General features: G+C 35.3%; 1 protein-coding gene across 1 annotated transcript in view; it reads right to left on the bottom strand.

The window, feature by feature from the left end:
• The window catches only part of LOC104406847 (activating signal cointegrator 1 complex subunit 3-like), a gene marked incomplete at its 5' end in the record, with an annotated part of 46,353 nt that extends 26,357 nt beyond the window's left edge, over window positions 1-19,996 (bottom strand). The window contains 2 exons of the mRNA XM_010015955.1: window positions 19,198-19,338; window positions 19,796-19,996. Coding sequence (XP_010014257.1) covers window positions 19,198-19,338; window positions 19,796-19,996 — 342 coding nt within the window. The remainder of the gene's footprint in view (window positions 1-19,197; window positions 19,339-19,795) is intronic.
• Window positions 19,997-25,172: the final 5,176 nt, after the last annotated feature.

Genomic DNA, 25,172 nt, shown 5'->3' with positions numbered 1-25,172 from the left:
CAGCAGGATCCTTTAAGCACTCAGAGGAAATGCCAACAGTTCACTGTTGTAATGAAAGGATCAAATCAAATGGAGTTCCACAGGAGTCTATCCACCTCAATATTATTGCATATTTTCTTGAGTAATCCTAACGAGAGACTAAAAATTATACTCACTAAACTTTCAACTGCCATTACATTGCATGGAGCTGTAAATGCATTGGAGTATGAAGTAAGAAATTAAAAATGCCTTAATAAGTTAAAGAATGGATGCATGAATGGATGAAAGTCAGCAATACAATTTCAATACTTTACACCATGACTGAAATTCATCTTGCCTGTCTTACCTGCTGATTTAGAAGTTCTAGATTAGTTGTCTAGGTTCCTTCTAGCTGGTTCATATCATCCATCTTAATACAGATCAGCCTTAGAAGTCTTTTCTCTATGGTCTTCTCCCTGCAAGTCTGTGCAACCAGCCTAATTCTTACATGGCTAAAGCCAAAATAGACTAATCTGACCCTTAGGAATAATTACTGCAACAAATACAGGATGTAAAACAACTGGCAAGACAGTAGTTGGACAGTGAAAAAAGAAAGAGCAGGTCAATCTGCACATGAACCAAAAAGCCTCCACTGCTGCAAAAAATATAGCCTTGGAACAGAAATGCTGTTATTTGGACATGCTAAATAAAATTTCCACTCTGCTCAGCAACAGTATGACCTTGGGGCAATACATTATGTTTTGCGCAACTTAATTCAAGAAGTGCAAACCAACTGAGAGTCCAGAAGTGAAAAATGAGAATGACTAAACATAAATGAAGCATGACCTTTATGAAAAGTTTAAATGAATTGATGCTTAGCCTAAATAAATGTGACCAAACAGAGATAACTAGAACTGTAAAAGTCTTCAAAAAGCAAACATCAGTGGCTGGGGAAGAAAGACATTCAGATAAGGAAAGTGGTAATAAAATTTGAGTAGGATTTATATTGAAAATAGATTTCTGTTAGAAATAATAAAATAAATCTTCTAAGAGAGAAGACAGATAACGCCCTGAAGGAGGTTCACCAGGAAGTTTAGGAAAGCTCTATTATCAGCGTGTTGTAAAATCAAATTAGACCAATATTTATCAATACTCAAACATACGTATTGCATCTGTTTTCACAGAAGGACATATTATATTAATTTTCATATAATTTTATACAGTTTTAAGATCATATTAGTTCACAAAACTGCACTTAATATTGCATTCGCACCAAGGGAAACATCCTCAGAACTTCAACTGAAAAACACTTTTCAAAATTCAATCCTAAACAAATATATATCCTAAATAATATATTCTAATACTATTCTATATTAGTAATTCAATATACTCTGCTAGTACTATATGCTATAATGTATACTATTATACACTTAATGTTAACAAAATACTTTTAGCGTTATACTAATAATACTTTATACTATTACATAATAAAATTCTATTGTAAATTATAGTACATTTCAATAGTTATGCACGTAAAGTGATTCTTCAGCATCAACGATTCCTTAAAAAAATGTTGTAATTAGTATAGAAAAAGCTGTACTTTTAAATGCAATCGAATTTAGCAAGATTAGCTCCAACTTCTAAGTATTAATTTGACATGCAGTGTGATTGTGTTCCACAAATAGACACAATAAATGCTAAACAAACTAAAATATTTTGTAACATGCATAAATGACAACTTAGAAGTTATAAATTCTAAACTGCTCTGATACCATTTTGTAATTTACTTGCATTTTCAGCTGACCAGAAGCAGTTAAATTTGAAAAAGAGCCAAAAGAGGCAAACATTCCCTGAGCAACCTGTCCTCAACTCTGTTCAAATAAGCTACCTTTTTGCAGAGGAATATTCACTCAGCAGGCACAGCTGTTATTTTGCAATTTTTACATCTAAATCAAAGATAATTGGACTTCTGAGTAGCTTTAAATTGTGCTCTGGGAGAAGGGTCTAAGTTAATGCATCATTTGCATTAACTATACAAGACTGCTTTTTTATCCTGTAAAATTTACTGTGCCTAAAGAAGTATTTGGAAGCGCAAAACAGTTACTCAGTAATTTTAAAGACACGTGGATTCCTTTCGCACAGAACCTTTTCAGCTGTAAAAGACCATTAAAACTAACAGAACTAAATCATTCTTCCAAGTTCTTCACAGATAAAATATTAATGCTAATAGACACTCTTGAAAATTATATTCCTACTAGTTTTACTGAAGATTACATCTGCAGTGACAAAAAAAGCCTCGGAGACAAAGCCCTATAGCAATATTTTATTTGGTGTTTTTAATAAATTCAATAATAATTCATATGCAGATGAGCAGTTAGTTCATACAATGAAGTACTTCAATTTCATATTCTTTGCTATTAGTTTAAGAACTTCAATTGAGGCATTCTTTATTGTTACTTATTAAGATTCATTGTACTTCAGAATTTAATATTCCGACAATGTATTTTAAGATTTTTAGTCTTAATTTTACATAGAAAAATATGAAAAAGCATACTGTTTATTAGCCTTCCATCGCTGGAAAGAAAATCTGAAATTTGACAAAATGTCAGCTTTAATCATTATATGGGAACATTGTAACAGGCAAAATGGTGTCTAAAATGATTTCATCCCATCATTTATTGATACATGCAGTAAATAATACTGTCCTGGTTTTGGCTGGGATAGAGTTGTAGATGGTTCAGTGCTGTGTTTTGGCTTTAGTCTGAGAACAATGCTGACAACACACCTATGTTTTAGCTGTTGCTAAGTAATGCTTATCCTGATCAAGGCCTTTTCAGTCTCATGCTCTGCCAGTGAGGAGGGGCACAAGAAGCCATGAGGAAGCAGAGACAGGACACCTGACCCAAACTAGCCAAAGAGGTATTCCATACCACAGCATGTCATGCCCACTATATAAACTGGGGGAAGTCACCCAGAAGGGACCGATCATTGCTCCGGACCCGCTGGGTATCAACCAGTGGGAGGTGTGCAACTGTATTTCTTGACCTTTACTCCTCTCTCTTCCTCCCCCACCCCCCTTTATTATTGTTATTTTACTTTATTTTAGTTATTAAATTGTTCTTATCTCAGCCCACTGGTTTTACCTTCTTCCAATTCTCCTCCCCATCCCACAGGGTTAGGGAGGAATGAGCAAGTGGAGGCATGGTACTTACTTGCTGACGAGTTAAACCATGACAATCACACAGGCAAATCCATCAGAATAGAATAAACTTGATTTTCACAGAATCTCGGAATGGATATGGTTGGAAGACATCTTTGAAGATCTTTCAGTTTAACCTACACCTCAAAACAGTTACCCAAAGGAGTCTGCTCAGGACAGTGTCCAGTCGAGTTTTGAGTATCTCACTTTTCAAGACAAACTTCCAGTGTCTGACCACCCCCACAGAAAAAAAAACCCCAAATCTTATGTTTACAGAGAATTTCCTGTATTGCAGTTTGTGCCCATTCCTTCTTGTCCTTCCACTGGACACTGCTGAGGTCTTGCTCAGACACCTTTACACACAAATACACCATGTACTCATACACACTGATCACATCTATCTGGGCCTTCTTATACCCAGGCTGAACGACCTCACCTTGCTTTGCCTTTCTTCATGTGTCAGATGTTCCTACCTGTTAATCACCTTTATGCCTGTTTGCGAGACTTCCTCTACTATGTCCCTGTTCCTCTTATAATGGAGAGGCCAGAAATGGACCCAGCACTTCAGGTGTGTCTTAACAGAGCTGAGCAGAGGGGCAGTATCACCTCCTTCAAGCTGCTGGCAACACTCTTCAATGCAGCCCAGACTGTAGGGGACACTGCTGTCTCATGTTCTATTTGTTGTCCACCAGAACATCCGTATCTTTTCTGAGAACCTGCTTTCCAGCTGATCAGCCCCCAGCCTTCATTGGATTATTCGCCCACTCTTCTACAGAACACAGCATTTAACTCTGGAACTTCATGAGATCTCTTTTGGTCCATTTCTCCAGCCTGTCAAGGTCCCTCTGAATGACGGTACAATCACCAGATCCAACCACCACTCCTCCCAGTTTTGTACCATCTGCAAACTTGCTGAGGTGAACCCTATTGCATGACAAAGGATCACCATGACCTCAACCTTTGGTGATCACCAAAGGTAATTTAGAATGACCTCATGATGACTTTGACCAGCTCCCTCAGGACTTGTGGGTGAATCTCACTCACATGTGGGTGAATATGCTCAGTTTGTTTGCATGCTCTCTAACCTGACTTTCTTCCACCATGTGTTAAGTTTTCCTTCTCTAGATTTTCCCATTGTCTTAGGGGCCTGGGATTACTGAAAGCCAGTCCTAACAATAAAGGCTGAATCAAAGGGGGCATTAAGTACCTCAGCCTTTTACATGTCCTTTGTCATCAGGCCCCTTGTCCCACTTATGAGTGGTTTTCCTTAGTCTTTCTTTTCCTATACACCCATAGAAGCCCTCCTGGTTTCCCTTCACATACACTCCTGGGGTTTGGCTTACCTAACCCTGTCCCTTCATGCTCAAACAGCAACTAAAGTCCTTCCAGGTCACTGTTCCTGCACCCACCTCTTTCATGCTTCCTTTTTATGTTTACTTTTCATCCCATAGACCTCCTGCCACTCTTGTTTGACTCCCTGCTCATCAGGACAAACCACTCTTGGACTTGGAGGTATCAAACAGGAAAAACATGTTCACAGGAGGGCTAAAGGCCCCTAAGGTCTGAAAGCCTTTGAGTTTTCCATCTAGATCAAAACCCACTAAAATAACTTATTGAACTCACTAGTATCACTCATTAAGTGATACACAAATGAGTGTGGATCATATTTGATTAGTTTTCAACTCCAGACCATTTTGTTTAATAATCCTACATATAATACCCTTACACGCAATGTACTTTCTGAAGCACATTAAGTGAAGACTCTAACTTCTGCATAAAAGATTAAAACTCAGGAATCATGCTGCATTATAAACACATCAAGCTAACTGAACCTATTACAGTTATAATACTGGATCTACAATATTTGCATATTGGCATGCAAATGAAATTAAAAGTCTTTGAAACTTTGCGGTGTTCAAGGCCAGGTTGGACAGAGCCTTGGGCGACATAGTTTAGTGTGTGGTGTTCCTGCTCATGGCAGGGGGGTTGGAACTAGATGATCTAAAGGTCCTTTCCAACCCTAACTATTCTATGATTCTATGAAACTTTCTATGACATTAGGAACTCTCCTCTCTCTCCCTTGCTCCTATACCAAGGTTACCAAATCAATGTAACATTTATCTGTTTTGATAGATGTAGCAGTGAATACAACTTGGCAAGTATACAACTGAATAAGATGGACTGTCTGAAACACAGTAAAGCAAGATCAAGTAAGTGGAAAGAGCAGCAAAAAGATCTTGTGCTTAGCACTATGCCTTGACATGAAGAAGTAACATTTGGTTTTCAACATCACTGTCTATAAAGTATTTTCTTAAATGTCAAAAGCACTCTAAAACCAGCACAAACCAGAATTGGTATATGTGAAGACCCAAGAAATAGGCTTAATCTACTACCGAATCTTATGTAAGGTAACCCTTTAGAGACTGAGGTCTCTAAACACTACAGCTTACTAGACAACACATGATAGCATACGCAAAGCCATTCAAATCTTTCTATGCTCAGAATCCACAAGACTGATACCTATGAATCTCCCACCCATGTGACATAAAAAGAATAGGAAGATGAAAGGCAGCTTCCCCATAGGAGCTTCACCACTCTATTGCAGGAGTGGGAGAGCAACTTAGCAGCTCAACCAGGCTCACTTCTTCCCACAATCATGCACGTGTATTACACAGAAACCTCTCTGACAATGTCACTAGCATTCGCAATGTAGCTTAAAACATTACAAGTACTTTGCCACTCAGTAGACACTGGATGATCCCATCACTGTAATAATACAACTAAAAATCCTTAATGTAAAGGTCAAGACAGAATTTGATTCAGTCAGTTCCAGTCACATGACGTTGAAGAAATAAGTGGGGTTTTGGTTTGGGTTTTTTTTTTTAATTAATTACAAACCTGGCAACAGAGAAAGGAAGATGCTGTAGTCTCAAAAAATGACTAAAGAACAGCAGTCCTCTCTCTTAACATAAATCATGTTATTCTACTTTCAGAAAACTTTGGCATTGTTATTATCTGTGTTTTGAAGTGGCAGATGCAATAATCTAAGAGCAATCTTTTAGATATACAAATTTTAAAAGTGTTTATTAATTTGAGTTTTTTAACCCAAATGCAAATCTTTTGACATCTGACTTCGTATTTCTTCTGCAATATTCTACCACAATGAATTGAGATGAATCATGGATAAACAATTAATTTTCATCTCTATAAAAAAATACAGAGTAAAAAAATTTTAATGTCATAAATGACACACATTTTCAGAATAATCTCATTTCAAATAATAAATGGGAGAATATTCCAAATAAGCATATTTTTATATACATTAAAGAATTATTTCAAATTTTTTTAGCAAGCACTTACTGAAAGTATTTTGAAAGACATATTTGCAGTTAATTTCCTAACAAGAATAAGCAGCAAAGTTGATTTTATATATTCACAGGAAAGTTACTAAACCAGATCTATTTTTCTATAAGTAACTTATCTTGTGTGTCTGAAATTTCCACTTGAAAAATTAAGAAACTACTTGATTCACCTGCAGGTGACACTGTTGGTCTTAGGCATACAACCAAAGAGCAACAGCATTCCTTTCGACATATTCAGTTGCAGTTTGGATGAATGGTGTATCCAAACCACAATTATTTTTCTTTTTATTTGTACTTTTAAAGTTCCACTGCATGATGGTTTAACCCCAGCTGCCAACTAAGCCCCACATAGCACCACTCGCTCCCCCACAGTGGAATGGAGAGAATCAGAAGAGTAAAAGTAAGAAAACTCGTGGGTTGAAACAAGGTTTAACAGGTAAAGTGAAAGCTGCACACACAAGCAAAGCAAAACAAGGAATTCATTTGCCACTTCCCATGGGCAGGCAGGTGTTCAGCCACCTCCAGGAAAGCAGGGCTTCATCATGCACAGCAGTTACTTGGGAAAAGAAACACCATCACTCCAAACATCACTCCCTTCATTCTTTCACAGCTTTATATGCTGAGCACAAGACCATATGGTATGGGAATGTCCCTTTGGTCAATTTTGGGTCAGCTGTCTTGACTGTGTCCCCTCCCAACTCCTTGTGCACTCCCAGCCTACTCGCTGGTGGGGTGGGGTAAGAAGCAGAAAAGGCCTTGACCCTGTGTAAGGTCTGCTCAGCAGTAACATCCCTAAACAAACAACTAAAACTAAAACAGTCTTACCAACACTGTTTCTAGCACAAATCCATAACGTAGCCCCATACTAGCTACTACAAAGAAAATGTATACTATCCCAGCCAAAACTAATACAATTACAATGTCAAACTTCTTCAGAGACAGTGATTAATCCAAGTGCATCAAACAGATATATTAAGACTGAATTTATTCTCATAAAGCTTAAAGAAAATGAAAAATTGCGTGCCCTGGAGGGAAAAGAAAAAAAATAAAAATAAAAAAAATGAGAATATACTTGTAGCAAGAGCTCATCATCCAAACTGAGTATTTGTATATTTTGATTTACATGCTGAAGTACAACACCAACAAGTTATATAAAAGTTCATTAAAAAAAAAAGGAAGAAAAAATAAAAAAGCACTTAAAACTTTGGTTTTGGAAGAGTTTAGAAAAACTTGTAGGAAATGGAGCTAAGTCAGGCATGAACGTAATTACTTCCAATAAAAAGGAACACATAATCAAGAACATAATTACAAAAAAAGCCTTTAACTACAGAACGCATAGAACCATTTTTTTCCTGTTGTTGTTCAAAATTACTGTAATTTTATCTGGCATTGTTTCAACTAAATTTTACTGCTAAACCAAAAATTAACGCCCACCTTCCAATCCAATCTAAATAGAGATTTTAGCCAAGCAAGTCATACCAGAGAATGCCGGTCAATTACATGCTTTATCAGGGTATGTGGCATTTGATTACTGAACACAAAGTAGAGTTACTCAAAGGCTGTACTAAAATTCTACAGATTATGCAAGAGCAGCAAGCAAGTAGGCATGTAGTATAATAATCCACTATATCTGTCTATTTGAAAAATAGATTATTTCAAATAAAATGTAAATGAATGTCTTAGAGTAATGATTTCTAATTTCTGAAGCATGGAAGTGGACTTTAGTAAAATCAAGATGGATTCTGGCATAAATCTAGAAATTAATTTAGGTCACAGGCAGCAGCAACTCCAGTTCCTTATAAAGGACTACTATTTTTTATTCAAACTGCTACTTTTTTATGATGTATAAGTACTTTTCCCCCCTGGCAAAATCTTAGCTGTCATAGGCACACATATTAATGAGACAGCAGTAAATCAGAAGGGCTTCCAACAACCCCACTAGGATATTGGAAGACTGATGCCAAAAAAAAAAAAAAAAAAAAGCAGCACAATGCTGAAGGCACAGATCAATAACATAAACCTAAGAAAGCAATGCAGTTGTCCCAGCAAAAAGAATCAACTAGGCAACAAGCTTATTAATTAAACCCACTGAAAGTTATCCAGAAATCTCTTATACAAGCAAAATTTTATTTATTTGTTAATCATTTTCATCATCAGAGACAACCAGGAATTCTGCAAGTGAAGTCACAGAGCTTACTGCCTTATTTCTGACGGTTAAAGAACTCAGTCAAAGAATTAACATTACAAGCCCCAGGTTGCCTCTCTGCTGTTTAACACCAATTTTTTTCACCTGCTTTACTATTTCCCTAAGTTGGTGTGAAGAAGGAAAAAAACAGTGGGAAAACCATATACTTCATTAAAAAGGCACCCATGGAAATACTCTTTCCTTGCCTTTAAGGGGTCAAGAAACTGCACTACAGCACCAACAAATAGAAAATTTGTTCCTTAGGTGAGCTGAATGGGCATGGTGACATTACTGAAGTGCACCCAACCTGTGAGGGAGTGGGCTCCAAGTGTTTTTTTCCAGTTTCGGATACTAGTCAATTCAGGTTCACTTAATCCGGATTATGTCTTCATTTACCTTTTGCTATTCCTTACTTTAAATCTCTGAAAAGGATAATCTTGGAGAAATTACTAGCTTTTTTTCCCTTTGCTCATCCATGAAAACGCTTCTAGGGTTCCACTTTTTCCTTTTAAAAGCTGAGAATGAATTCAGCCTAGCTGAAGACCTGAGTGCTATTGGTCACCAGACTGCTATCAACTAGGAGGGTACACTGTTTACTGATGAAGAGACTGACAAGATCAAACCCTTAAAAACCAGTATTTCATATCTTTAAACACAATACAGTAGGTATTTGTGTGCATACAAAGACACATCCCTTCTGATTTTAATAGGCTTGCTTTCAGAACCAAACACTAATTAAAGAAATGCACTTAACATTTACAGAAAAAAGTTTAAGTAGTAAGACAGAAAAAGATATATAACAGTCCATGCAGTCCCATCAAGCCTCGCTGCCTCAAACAAACCTAGATAGTGGGTTTCGTTTGTGTGGTTTTTTGTTGGGTTTCTTTTTTTTTTTTTTTAAACACTGAAGATTGCCCTGAAGACACCATGGGCAATGAAGCAGGGAGCAAGACTTTATTTTTCCAACTGTGAAGACTTTTAAAACAAATGAAATCCATATGACATGACAGTGTGAAATGGAGATGACTCTGAGATACAGAAATCATACTGTACAAAAAGATTTTGATCTTTCTTGACTCAGTGAGGAACTTCAGCAAACATTTCTATTCTGAACATTTTAGTACATTTCTCCCATTTGAAAGGCAATGTTTTTACCTCATTTAAGGGAAGAGAGACTAATTTTAAACTTTGAAAAATCATGAAAAAGTACATTTTCTTTCAGCGAGGTTGTACTACTGAGAAATACTCCGAACTTTCTCAAGAGGCATGACCCCTCCTCTTTCTTTTTTGTATCAGATTTTAATGTCCTCTTGATAAATTATATCTCCCAGTCCAAATGCTGATCAAAAGAGGATATTCTGCTCCTGAAGCAACAGGTGTGTGCAGAATTCAGCACTACTTTTCATTCTAGGAATAGCCAAAGAGGGAATACTAAGCAGGCTCAACATTTCTTTTGAAACAAACAGCTTGAGAAGAGGAGGCCTTTTCTGCATCCATGAGCTTTATAATCCCTGAATCACTTCTGACTGCCACTTCATGACCGTTTATCTCCTCATACCAAAAAAAAAATTGTAGATTGGATTGCATCTAATGCACCCAAAGTTTCTAGAGCAAAGAACCACTCTGTTCCTGGAAACAGACCGGTATCTGAAGTCAGCAGTAATACAGGAGTTTTCAACAACTGCATGTAAAACACCAGTGGCATGGAATTGGAGGCGAGGGTCACTGGAAGACTAACATCAAGAGTATATGCAACTACAGCGACAGACAAAAATACCAGAGGAGGAGAAAGAGATTAGACAGTGATGAATCACCAACAGATGAGAAAATAAAATAGCATTATTGTGTTTCAAAGGGACTTCAGATTGCACATTCTACGTAATTTTTCAGTGTAAGCACTTCACAGATTTTTCACAAAATGATATGGTAATATGAATGGGATAACAATTGACAATATCAATCGGGGGAAAAAATAAAAGTGTTCTACATTTGATTTCTCTTCAAACGCAGTATAATACAATAACCTGAGAATTGTTATTGAGGGAGAAGAGCTGTTAATATTCTGAGTTAAAAAACCTCATAATTCTTGGTCACTCATTTTTTGTATGAGTATGATGACATACATGGTAAGATGACATCCCTGCATTCAATAGGGGATACTGAGAAATAAAGTTCCTATAGATTCTGTTCGATATATTCCTTACTAATCAAGAAATTTTGAAGGCTACTTTACCAACACAGTTTAGAAATAGAAACATATTTGTTCAAAATAAGGTTTTGGGATGAACAACAAATGTAATACTTTTCTGTGTTTTAATTTCGTAATGTAATTTCATACATTTTAGCATGTGACCAAAAGGTCAACCTACTTGCAATTAAGGGCATGCTGCAAAGCCTACAATTTCAGCCTAGGAGGTCTTTTTAGCACATAATTTAATAAAATTTAATAGCAGTAATGCTTAAGAGCATTTGTTTATAACTACTCCCTGAAAGACCACTCCTACCAAAACCTATGAAATAGACAACAAGAATGTCAGGAAAAATGGTATTAAAAAAAAAAAAAAATAAACACACACCACCAAATCCTGTTTACAAGATTTTTGTTTCATAGAAAAATCCTTCTTATTGAAGAACTGGCTATTCAAAGTACATAGAGTATCATAGAACATAATTCACTAACAAAATTTACGTATTTCCATTTCCATAGGAAAAGTACCAGGAATCACGCTCACTACTTGCTTTTACCTAGAAGCATCTCTATATCTTATTAAAGCACAGGAAATGAGAAACAGTGTATGAAAAAAACAGAAAGCTGTAGAACGAAACAGAAGGTATCTCAAGTTTATAGCCCTCTTTTGCTTCAAATAGTTTCAGACTTGATTAGTTTTATATTGCAGATAAGAACTTAAGAAAAAAAGCATTATTCCACTTTATTAGTATCAGATTCCAATAGAGAATAAAGCCTTCATGACTTAATATTAGAGTCTATCAGCTGACAGAATCTATCAGACTGATCATCCATATTACTCAAAGGTCCCAATGCCATTTGCTATTCTCAGAACTACTTGCCCTATTCAGCTCTGATGCTTTTGTGGTCTTTGTTTCACTTCTTACTTCTGCCTTGCCATCACAAGTACAATTAATCAGTTAATCTTCAAGATGTCAAAAAACATTCAGTCCTTCAGGCTATTTCCTCTCCTCAAGAAAAGCATTCTGTTCAGTAATCAGACAAATGTATTTGCCAATGCAAATGCAGCTTACACAAATTCTCTTTTCATTTGCAACACTGGTGTTTTCAAAAACACTATCACTACTGTTGTATTACTCATGCTTTTCAATAAAAATTGCCCTTTTATTCTAAACTACTTTTATTTCCAGTATAAACAGCTAGCTAAAGTTAAAAAGAACAATAACCAGCTAATAAAATTTGTGATAAGCTAACAAAACATTTTGCTTTGATTTGAATACAAAAAGTAACATTTAAAGGAAAACGGTAACTTTATTTTTAAAAAAATCCAGAACTAGCTGTGATGTATTGACCTTGGTGGCTGCAAGCTGCCCAACCAGCTACTCTCTTGCTTCTCCTCCTCAACTGGACAGGGAGGGGGGAAATAAGACAGAAAACCTCACAGGTTGTGCTGAACATTGGGAGGTCACTTACCAATTACTGTCATGAACAAAATAGACTTGACTTGGGGAAAATTAATTTGATTTACTGCAAATGAAAAATAGAGTACAATGGTGAGGAAACAAAGAGAAAACCTAAAAACCCCTTCCTCCTAGTCCCCCGTCCTCCCAGGCTCAACTTTGTTGCTTTGTTCCCAACTCCTCTCCCTCCTGGGGGATGTGGGTTGCAGTCAGTCCATAACCCTTCATCTCTGCTGTTCTTTCCCCACACTTTACCCCCCTTCCAGTGTGGGGTCCCTCTCAGAAACAGTTCTTCACAAACTGCACCAACATGGGTCCTTTCCATGGGATGCAGTTCCTGCCGTGAGTGTCCTCCTGCATGAGCTCTCCATAGACCACAGTTTTCTTTAGGGCCCCATCCACTTGCTGTGGTGTGGAGTCCTCCCAGGGCTGTAGTGTGGGTACTGGCTCCACCATGACCTCTTCCATACGCTGCAGGGGAATCTCTGCTATGGTGCCTGGAGTACCTTCACCCCTCCTTCTGCTCTGACCCTGGTGTCTGCAGGGTTACTTTTCACACTTTTGTCCTCAATACTGCTGCACAGTGGTTTTGCCCTTTCTTAAGTATGCTTATTAGAGGCATCAGCATCTCGGCTGCAGAGCTCAGCAGTGCCCTGTGGTGGGGCTGCTGGAGCTGGCTGGAACTGGCCACGTCTGGCACCTGCCAGTGCCTGGGCACCCCAAAAATAAGCACATGGTGCTTATAAGGTGATGAAAAGACACTTTGCTTACTTACTGGTGTGGATATTTTTCTCCTTAATTGACATCTTGGAAATCATTCACATTTTTAAGCTGCTCAATGTGCTCAGTACTTGGCAAATGAAAGTGATACCACCTCTAAAATCTACAGCTTTGAAAGATGATTTCTTAGCAAAATATTAAAATAGTTTTTACATAAACTGTGAGCAACATTAAGAATCAACTCTGAAAGCAATGTGATTTTAACTTACACAGGCTAACAAGCAGAGAACAGATATGACAGCTAGCTGCCTGTTTTCTAACTGACAATGCAAAACAGGTTTAGCAGGACTTTCTTAGCACCACCAGCCCCCCAACCATCATCTTTTTTTTTCCTCAAACTGAGCTGCATGGATAAAAAGTCTAACCTCTCACTTTGTGCCTTTGCGTATTTCATTGATGGAGGACACTACAGCAAATATATTTACACTTTGACTTATTTGAGCATCTGGGAATTTCTCAGAGTTGTGAAACTACAAAAGTTTATTAAGGCAGTTTAAAAGAAAAATCAATAGGTTAATGCTCTTCTAGGTTTCCCACTCCCTATCTGCGTTAAGAAGAAATGTTTAAAAGCAATTTAGGTTGAAAGCAGACTAAGGTCAGATACAGTGTTTGCTTCTGATACCCCTTTCTTTAATTGTACATGCAATTGTTTTTTATCAAATCCAGAACAGAAAAAAAGACAGATGTATTTGGAGGCCTGAAGAAACCTTAAAATTTTAGAGTTGTCTGTTTCTGTAAAGGCTCTTAGACGCACAGTGAGAGGCACAGCCTTGCAGTTCTGTAAATGTATAAATCTCTTTTTGTGGGCCTTGGAATACTTTAGCTCTATGTAAACACTACAGAAAATCCAGTAGAACATTTTAAATGAATAACCTTGCTTTCTGTATAATCAGTTTCTTGATCAAGAAGAAGAAAAACAAAAATGGAATTACTTCCCTGTATTAAAAAAAAATAAATCTGTATTCCAGGAAAATATACCAAATAAGTATTCAATAGTTCAGAAGTGGCAGACTCAAGACTATTCATACAATAATAGTTTGATTCATTTCCCCATAATATTTATTTAAAAGACAATAAGTTTCCTTCTTCGGCTCTCTGAATCCCTTTAACTCCAAGAATATGAGAGGAAGGAACAAAGAGATATAGAGGTTTATAAGGCTGGGGAAATTAGCCTGGTTTCAAAATTTGACCAGATTTGTTTTCAACTACTACGTAATTTTAGCAACACAGAAATCACTGATAATCTGGCCTTAACACCAAGATATCTGCGTAGTGAGCAAGACTCATGACAGTCTAAGGGTCTTCAGTGCAGCGCAAGAGACGTAGGATGTAATAAACAAGATTTGGCTTATATCTGCAGGTCTGAGGCACAAAATAAAGCAAAAACATGATAGAAAATTGATTTCAACTTTAAAATGTCAGTCATGTATACTTAGTTGAATTGGGAGGCTAGCTGTTGACAAGGACTGTAGTGTAACACATCTCATACAAAACTGTTGAGGTATAAGTTGTTTAACAGGATGATTTAAAAAATTATTTTAAAAGTTTATATTAGGTGGAAGAAATTTTGCTGAATTTTCACTGTATTATGCCAAGGATCTTAATTTTGTTTAATGTTATTTATGTATGAAGCATTAAGAAGAAACTATCTCCTATATGGTTTTTGATACCCACTACCTTTAAAAATTACTAATTGTTAAGGCCAGAAGGTATATTTCTACAGCTTCCTAAAGGCGATCATGTTACTCATCAGCTTACAATACACTGTGCCCAGTTCAGTGCCTTCGGACTTGGTGATTACATTATAAATCTATACTGCTCCAATCCTGGCTGTATTCTTGAAACTTTCAAAAGATAACTATTACCAGTACATTTGTTGCAAAACAAGGTCAAACTGATCTGAAAGCCCACAAATTGATTTTGATGTTACATCATTTTCTAGACTAAATAAAGCAAAGACTGAGTGGCAATACATATGCACACTCAAAAAAGTCCACATGGACAATCACCCAAATAATCCACTGTCTTCTAACAAAACATTTCCTGTTATCTCAAATGCTACCTAGAAAAATAGACAATATATTGTTTTTGAATATTATGCATCTAAACATTAACATACAAAAACCAACTTACCAAACAAGAGATTATTATCAGAGTTTCCTAGATAATAGTATGTCAGGATACAAACATGCTGAGAATAGAGCTGATATCTTTCCTATCAACTGTAGGGATATTAACTTCCTTTGATTGTTTTTTAATGAGGAAAAGAAAATGAAAAGTTAATGTATCATTATTTAGACTATGAAAAAGCTTTAATAATGTAACATAACCTCTCTACAAGAACCAGCACAATAGATAGTGCTATTTATGTTTGTAACAAATTTATTTTCTTCTGCTTCCAGCTTCAGTGAAGTATTTATTTATGTACAAATTATCTGGTAATAGACCCGGATCTGTTCTGTCTGAAACATTAAAGTGACATGTTAAGTATTTACACTTGCTCCTTTTCACAAAGACATGAAGGAAAATTGGGTCTTACAGTTTTAACATGCATCTCTCATCTTAAGACACATCTTAAGTAGTAGCTGTGGCTTTCTCTGCACAAGATGAAAGTAGCAAGTTAGAAGATCAACTGAAGAGTCAATAAAACAATTACTTTTATTTTTAAGGGAGTTTCATCATTGATAGAAACAACTTTTTTGAAAAGCTTGGCTTCTGAAGTATGTGTTGGAACCATTGTACTGTAAATGAATTTTCAAAGTATAGTATGGAATAACATGGAAGTAAAATTGTCTTATCGTTTTATAATACCATAAAAGTATGGAGCAGCAGGAGACATGGATGCCTTCTGGATGAATATAAGTGACAGCATGGAAAGCTCAGAGATATTGCTGAAAAATACTTGTAGAAAAAGTAACAAAAGTAGATTCCACTGTACATTAACAGTGGATTCCTGAGAAGTGAGACAGTTAGCAATTTGTCAGCTAAAGCAATTTTTCCTCATCAGACGCATGTAATAACTTACAAAATACACATACCTAAATTCACACAGGCCAAGTATAAAAGATGAAGCATGCAGGAGAGAAAGGAAGGAGAAAATTGTCAGGACTGTCACTGAAGTTCTACTTCTAATATCTGACAATCACCTCATTTTTACATCTTTCATTATGACTGACTTGATTCACCTAAGGATGAAAATGAAGGTGCTGAAAATATAACTACTCAGAAAAGAGGCAGAAGACAACTGTCACAGAAGATTTATATCTGGCCTTCCATTTCCTAAAAGAATCAGCTGAGATCTTTTGAAACAGTAATCCAACCTGAAATGCCTGCATCTTCTTCAGCTGATGATTCTACCCCTGCATTTTATCCTCCATGCTATATATATAATCACTACATATTTAAATTGTGTGCATGTATCCATCTGCTATAATGTTAATTCTTACAAGAAAAACTGCTTTACACTTAAACAGAGGCATGTCATCTGTGACACTAGTAAAGGCTAGAAAACAAGGTAATGATTGTTAAAGCAACTCTGAAAGTATAAATAAAGCAGCAACACCTATCAAAGTATTCATGTTTCAGAAATGTACACATCAGAGAGGCTGAAAGTAAAATAAAGTTTTGAAGCAAGAATAAATTTAATATAAAGTAAAAAGCAATGAAAGAACCCAGCTTGGATGAGGTGGTTTAAGTGCATACTTGATGAAAAAAAAGTTTATAAGTCTTCATAGGAAACAATATATGCAAAGAACAATAAGCAAAATCCAGCACAAGTGTCCTTTCCTCAATTTATAAGAAGGCTACATATTTTCTGTGTGCTTTGATAAGCAGCAATAAAATAAAGCCCACTGCTGGGCTCCAGAATCTGTAAGAACAGAAGCAGCAATTACTCTTGGATTTGTGTTCTCCCTCTTCACACCTCCTACAATTCTCATTAATCCTAAAGGAGGGAAGACTGACTAGCTACAATAAACAAAAGGAAGCAAAAGTGAGAATTTGACAATCCAAGAATTTTTGGACTTTATATATATATTTTTTTTAGCCTTTCAGATGTTTTGAAGAGCAAAGAAGCAAAGCTATTATCAGTGCTTTAATTGTAGTTCCTTTGAAAATCTAGGAACTAAATCTTGGGTCACAAATAACATAACGGTTTCCAAATATTTTCTCTTTGGGAAACCATTTTTCTTGCACGTCCATGCCCCTACCCCAACTTAGGAAAAACAAATACACCGTATTTTAGGTTAGTGTTTCTACCTATGAGGTATGTAAAAGATCCTTTAAAGATGAGTAAGTTGCAGATATAAACCCAATAAATTTCAATGCTATGAGTCCACTGCAGAGAAAAAATTGATTTTTACCTAGGTCATCCCCTTGCCATTTCCTTCTTGATTCTATGCTACATAAATCTACTTTAGCCTCTTCCTCAAAAGGTGAGAAATTATGCTACTAGTGGTATTTTGGACTCAAATAGGAGAGCATGATGAAGCAGACAGTCTTTCTACACTTAAATTACTATGTTGCTTTAAATTAACACTTTATATTAATAATTTCCCATTACTACAGCAATAAAATGTCAACTTTGCAGACTATTTTCCATGCACCTTTCTTAATAATGCCTGAAATGTTTGTTTGGGTTTTCTTTTTTTTTATTTTTTATTTCTCTTCTTTACTGGATGTAAGCAGAGTTACAGTAATCGGGTGAGATCTTATGGATTACATTGCAAGCTATGAGAGCAAGAGAAAACAGCACTTTTCCATTCTACATTCATTCTGTTCACCTAACTTTGTAGTGAGATTCAGAGCATGCTTTTCCACTATCACTTCCATTTTGGCAGTGATGTTGCTGTTACTCGTTGATATTGGTTTGTTATTTGTTGCTTACCATAGCATGGTGACTGCATGCATCAATATGTGTGCATACATGTCTTTATAAAATAGACTGCTATCCAGGACTTCATACTAGATCACTGCAGTGGTCCTCTTTATTATTAATTACATATAGACGTCTTTTCTTGTCCGGTTTATCTAGTCTTATAAAAATGTTCTTGTCCAGTTTATCTAGTCTTATAAAAAGTTCTTATCCAGTTTTTCTAGTTTTATAAAAATGTAAAATACATCAAAGCTAAAACTGAAAAAATGTAACTCATCTGAATCAGTAATTACTACCACTTACATTTATAAATGCTCAGAGCAATAATGCAACCAAGTGTTATCCTGTCTTTTGGACGAAGCAGGAGGAGGGAGGGTAATTAGAAGGCTGTCTATGTAAGAACAGATATAAATGTATCTCAATATTCTGGAAAAATGATATTTCACTGACAGAAAGAGCATTTGTCTGAATTAAATGTGACAGGAAGTATTTGCGAAAACACAAAAATCTCCATCAGTGCAATATTATTTATAAGGTTAAAAAAGCAAATTTTATTTATTTCTCTGAGCATTCAAATGTTGAGCCTAGTGAGGTCTTATACTTTCCTATTTGTCCTTAAAAAGCAAAAGTAAGATCATCCATTAACAGGAACCTACAGTTGTTTGTTTTTTTTTTTAAATAAGGTGGTAAGCATTATTTTGACGTATCTGTAACAATGTTACAGAATTTCAAATTTATTTAGAATTTACCATTTGCATACCAGACCTTAAGCTTTTCAAAGATGCTTATTATCATAGAATGCCAAATCTGAAATTATGAATGTTAGGTTCTTGCTAATACATACATACTTGGTTTATAACCCTGAAAGGGTAAAGGCACAACCCACTAAGGTTCACAAGCTAGAAACTAGGTAAGATTTTATAGAAAGGTTATACCTTAAAGTAGGCTACCATAAGTCCAAATGGGAGAAACCAGAAAGTTTAATGAGCCCATTGCTAAAGATATTTCAGATGTATTAGTGTTTTAGTCACTTTGAATGGAAAGTCACATTATGGAACATAACCAGCATAACTGCAGACTTAGCAAGAAGATTTTAGCTGCTTCACCAACACTTCAACAAGGAGTTTGAAGAAAAGACAAGTGTACCTATGAAAAGGTATGAATACACATACATACTAAATAGTAAGCATACCTGTGTTCGCAGAATTTCACCTTTTGATAGCTGCATATCACCAGTCAGCTCTTTCACAGTAATGCCTAGTGGTTCCAGACGCTTGCTGAAGTAATTTGTCATTTCAGCTGCCAAAGCCTTCATAGGAGCAACATACACGATCTGCACCAAAAGGACACTCACTTGATAAATGAGCAAACCCCACAATGTCGTTTGTTTCATGGCAACCATTACAAATCACAATTTATTGTGAAATATGATGCCCGGCGCTTACAGTGAAAAATCTTAATAGTGATATATGAAAAGTAGTTATCTTTCTTGGGTAAGTGTGCAGCTGTTTAAAGGACAATGGATTTTGTTTATACAGCCTCATCAGTTCAAAAATTGGTTCTGCATCAAAGCTAAATGCATTTTCATAGTCTTTTACTCACATAATAAGATTTTTACAACACAAATAAGAATAGCTTTAGCAATAACGAAGTATCAAAACTAGCCTTATCTTTAACTTCAAAAAGTGCAATACCCTTGAAAACCTCCTGATTTAATATTTCATGTATAACATATAATGGGTTTTACCTTACGAGTTAAAAAGCTGTTACTTGGTTCATTAAACTCCTACCTTAAACTCATCCTTTTTGATAACACCATGCTGGACATGCTGGCGAATTTCATGAAGGATTGTCAGCATGGCAATGTTAGTCTTCCCAGCTCCAGTGGGGGCACAGATTAGCATGTTCTCATTCGTGTTGTAGGCAGTCTCAAAAACTATAGATTGGATTCGGTTTAGTCTTTTCATGCCTTTAAAAGCAAGTTGTCCAATCTGTTAAAACAAACACACATTTTTTTATTTTACATGTGTGTCTAGGTGTATGACTTTATACATATAGTAATCATAAGAAAAAGAATACGTTGTAGAAAAACTAAGGATTCCTGTTGAAATAGTTAATATTGCAAAGTTCTTATTCAGCGGCTACCACTCCCACCAAACCCTCAAATATTGAATCTATAAGGAAAACAAAACATAGCGGGATAACATTTGTTAAAATCAATCAAAATCTTTAGCCACATCCTGTTTCAGCATTTCATTTGCTTTTAATCAAGAGTGTGACCGAAACTAACATACAGTAAAATAATGACCTATTAATAATTAAATGCCAATAAACCAGCAATAATCAGATTAGAAGAATATACATCTTTAAGATGACAAACTACAACTACTGTAATGGAAGAAACAGCAGAAATACACAAGAACCTAGTGAAGAAACAGATTATTAAAAAAATTATTTATGCTACTTTTGCACAACAAAGTTTAAATATGCAAACACACACAAATTCAGTAACAACATCCTCCGCTTGAGAGAAAATCTTCATCTTGCAATTGTTCAGGTTCAGACCTTTCCCCAGTGATACTTGTAACAAACTGCAGCCTCTAAAAGGCATATAAAATTTGTATCTGTAGTCCCAAATAATCTTTGAGAATGTTTAAAAAAATTAAATTACATAGTTAACACAGGAAATTAATAGTTATTATAGTTTAATGCTTGTTTATATTTTAAAATACAAATCAATTATAAAAATACTTAGTTCCTCTCTGTGCTCATGAAAAATGAGATTTTCACCAAGAAAGAATTGTTGTAGACAGTTACAATTTCAGCATCTGTAGATTTCTAAGACTTTTTCACTGAAGAACAGAGGCTTAAGATATATAATTAATTTTCTAATAAACTTACTTTTGCTTAGTTACTTTACACAAACACTTAAAAGAGACTGAAGAACACATATTCTTTCATTTCTACATATTTAATAACCTGCAGTGCTTGTACTAATTATCATGAAAAGTATCCTAGTGATATTTTGACGAATATAATTTTTATTTTAATTGTAGAAAACCACAAAAGTACAAATTCACTGTAAAGAACAGTCCTGAAAGCACCTTCTGAAGGTCTCGCTTTCAATTACTCTGGGCACTTCAGTTAATTTGCAGTCATTTGCTATGGTAATAGCCTCTCCAATGTTAATAATATTCTTTCCAATTCTTTTCAATACTAAGCAAATTATTTGAGCAGTACCCAATTCATGACTACCTTAAGTAATGAAAGCTTAAGAATGAAGGCTTTATTGGCTATTGAAATCAACAATTTTAACTTTGTGACAAACAGAGTTAGGTCTATCCTTTTGCGGCAGCTTCTTGGTAGTAGCCTCGTGAGAGGCTGAGATGCAAATTACAAATTAAGGTTAATACATCATTTTCACAATACATGAAAACACTACTCTTAAATGTAGAGGAATGACGTACTTAATGATTGGCCAACTCTAGTTTTACACTAGAGAACTTTAAAGACCAGCACTCACTGATATAAAAGTCAATGAAAATGCTATGCAATCAACGCACTCTTTTTGGAAAATATGCTTTTCAATTTAGCAGAACCTTTCTCTTAGCAAAGCTTTCAGGTTGAAAATGTCTTGCGCAACACTGAAAAACCAAGTTCAATTCAAATAATGGATTTCATTTGTATTTATAGGATTGACACACCTCAAATATATTCAAGTATCTATTCTATACTGTTAAGTGTCTTTGGTGAAGAAAAAAAAAGGCATATCTACTCTAAGTACTTGTACTTAGTTTGAGGTTTCTTCATTAAGTTTTTTCAAGTTTTTTAAGTGGCTGAATTTCAGGATTACAACAGTTTTCACTGCTAATGTTCTTTCACAGTTTATTCTGCTTGCAAGATTGCAGGGAAAAAGCTCTTTTTTTTTTGCACGAAGTTTTGTATACATAATGTTTACTTAGTGTGTCATCTTCAACATTCATTTCAGCTTCATGAATAAGACTGTTACAAAGTGTTAATGGGTTTCCTGGAGACTTGCTGACTACATTAGTGCTATCAGGGTTCAATCAGTTATTTTTATGGCCTCCTTAGTCATTTTAGGATTCTAATTTGCCTATTACTTCATTTTGAGATTTCTTGACAGAACTTTGAAAATGGTTGTAATTTTCCTTTTCCCTCACATTCCATCCAATTGATTTTAGAGGCTATTATAAACACTGTGAAGTTCATACCGATAAACACTGTTAAAGTATTTATAATAAAGGATCTACAGAAAGAAACTCACAAACACAACTAATGATTACAGAATTGAACTAACAAAACACTACACTGCACAATTTGTATGTTACTTAAAGAAGCAGTTTTTAAACAAAAGCAGAAACATAGTTGTCTAAATGAAGTCTGGTCTTAAGTACCTTCAAGAAATAATGACAAGAATTTTTCACAGTCACACAGTTGAACATTCATGGCTTTATGTATACAGGTCTTTTTACAGTTGTGTGATTGTTAATACCCTTAAATAAAGTACATCTTTAAGTGTGTTCTTAAACTACCACCTCTACAAATATATTATTCCAGCTTCTTTTAATCTTTAAGTGGGTAGTGTAAGACATCTTTTTTTCCTCTATGTTTGTAAGAAATTGCATATACTATAGCCCTGGGACATGCAATTGTTCGCAAAATTAAATAAATGTTTAGATAAATAAAAATAATATCCTACTCTCTTCCTCCTGGAAAGTAGTAATGCCATAGATTAAGAGTGACTTGGTAAGCAGCAATAAATAAACAGACATTCCAGAACAAAAGCTGTATAGCAGCTTATCAGAGGAAGCTTGTTTTCTGGAAAGATGCTAAGCCTACTGAAACAGGAATATTAAGAGTGGAATAAAAATTAATAAAAATAAACCCCATAGAAGCCTAGTTAAGAACTAGAAGGGTTTTGTTGATGGTGGTTTTGTTTGTTTTGGTTTGGATTTTGTTGGTGTTGTTTTTTGTGGGGTTTTTTTTCTTTTTTTTTTGGTGTTTGTTTTTTTTTCCTTTGTTTTGTTTTTTATTTTTGCTGGGGTTTTTGTTTGTTTGTTTTTAATGGTATTCTGACCAGAATCTAGACTTTCAATCAACACACTAGTTTCAAGAAACTTGAAAGAAAAATGCAGGCATTGACCAATCAATACATAACATTCACAATCACAATGCACAGTCAATGCATTATATTCTTCGAAAGGTAACTCTGCAGGAACATACTAAGGATTAGAAAAGATACAAGGAATTCCAGAGAAAAACAGTATTTTAAGACTTCTTCAAACCATCTTCCCATTTGGTTGAAAAACTATGACAAGTTATTCTTCTCCAAATTCTATTTTATTCCAAACAGTAAGTACAAATGCACAATTCGAAACCAGTGTAGTTCTGCTCTTAAAAATGAGTAAGAAAAAAAAAGGATAGCAGACAAATTTGCAGCAATAGGCACAGGAGTCCACAGTTTGACAAACATACTAGAAGATTTGTTTTTCTAATTTATCATTTGCACAAACTACCTAGCTTAAAAGCTGAAAACATTTTTTTTCCTGTGGTGTATTAACATCGGTAAAGACTTCTACAGATCAAATCTTTTTCAGATAAACCACTGAAATCCCTTCTTGCTTAAAAGTCTGGTAGCCACTGGATGGTGGAATCTTATTTTTTACTGAAGGTGAATGAGATGCAACATTCAGCAGCTTTCTCTTCCACAGCTGATTTACAGTGTAAAATTCTACACAAAGCATAGGAAGTTTAAGCAGAATAGAATCTGAATGCTATTCTAAGCAAACACAATTTCATGCCTCAAATGGCCATTTTTACATAAGCATGAATTGATGTGAAAGATCACTGATATAAATGTATAAAACCTTTATTTTTACTTCAGTTAGCTTTTCAATTCTTTCCCGAGAAGTTTACTATTACAACTAATGCACTTATGAGTAAATGAGATTACATTTAATGAAAATATTCTAAATTAGCCATTTCATTAAAAAGATATTTGTGTGTTGGTGCTCTAAAAACAATTTAAAAATAGGACAAAACTGTTAGGCATTAAAGTAACAGTCATGAATGAGACCATACGATTGAGTCTGCAGGCAAGCTACAGCTCAGAAACAACTGCTTTAACAGCACAGGAGTAACAGCATAGCACAGGCCATAAGCACTTGAGAGTTTTAGTCATGGAATTCATCTGCCAGACCTTGTAATTCTACAGAGTCTAATAAATATGATATAGAAAATACCTTTTTTTTTTTCCCCAAAGCATACCTGTGAAACCTGCTATGACCTGTCTATGGTCTAAAGCACTTTCCCTCACACAGCACAAAAGGGTGCTAACAAGTTCCATTAAAAACTGAGATCTTCTTTCACTCTGTATTACTTCATGCATTAACACTACTCGACATAAACAGCTTGTCAGATGCAATTAATCCCAGTATCACAAATTTTCACTTGGTGACCCAATGTGCTCAGGGTACCATGCCAGCATTTTATTAGCAGCTCCTGAATTCACGATTGGAGTGCAAAGACATAGAAAAATATATCTTCGCTAAGCTATCCAGAACAACACTGAAAAGAAATATAATCATATTTAATTCTTAGCAATTTATCCAGAAAATGGTATCTCCCTTAGTATGATCATATTTTATTGATTTATCTGCAGGACATTCTCTTCATATTCCTCATTCCAGAAGAGATTTTGTCTTGTCTATGTTCATTTTTGCAGTTTTCATGTCATAACAGAAATGTTAGTCATCTGTACTAATTTCCACAGCATAAAACCACCCAAAATTAATATTCTAAAACGATCACTTCTTCTGTTGCACTACAACGAAATAATAAGATTACTACTAATTTATCATGAAGATAAGCCATTGCACGCATAAACCAAGTTCAAACTTTCATACTCATTGGCTTAATTTTAATGTAGATATATTTTAATCAAAGAACCTTTCCTATTTCAGATGCACCAAATCCCTTTCTGCACTGAGTTGTTCAGATGCACCTTCAGTTAAAAACATAACAGAACTGGTAATAAGATGAATAATCTAAACTACTTTACAGGAAATCAATGAAATTCAGGAAATTAAGTTCAGATATCCCTTGTACTGACATATAAATCCTGCCTTACCAATTTGGTGGACTTCT

Source organism: Nestor notabilis, unplaced genomic scaffold (genome assembly GCF_000696875.1).
Source record: "Nestor notabilis isolate BGI_N333 unplaced genomic scaffold, ASM69687v1 scaffold12136, whole genome shotgun sequence".
Classification (NCBI taxonomy): Eukaryota; Metazoa; Chordata; class Aves; order Psittaciformes; family Psittacidae; genus Nestor; species Nestor notabilis.
Note: the sequence above shows the minus strand (reverse complement) of the source record. Positions and strands in the feature narration are given on the sequence as shown.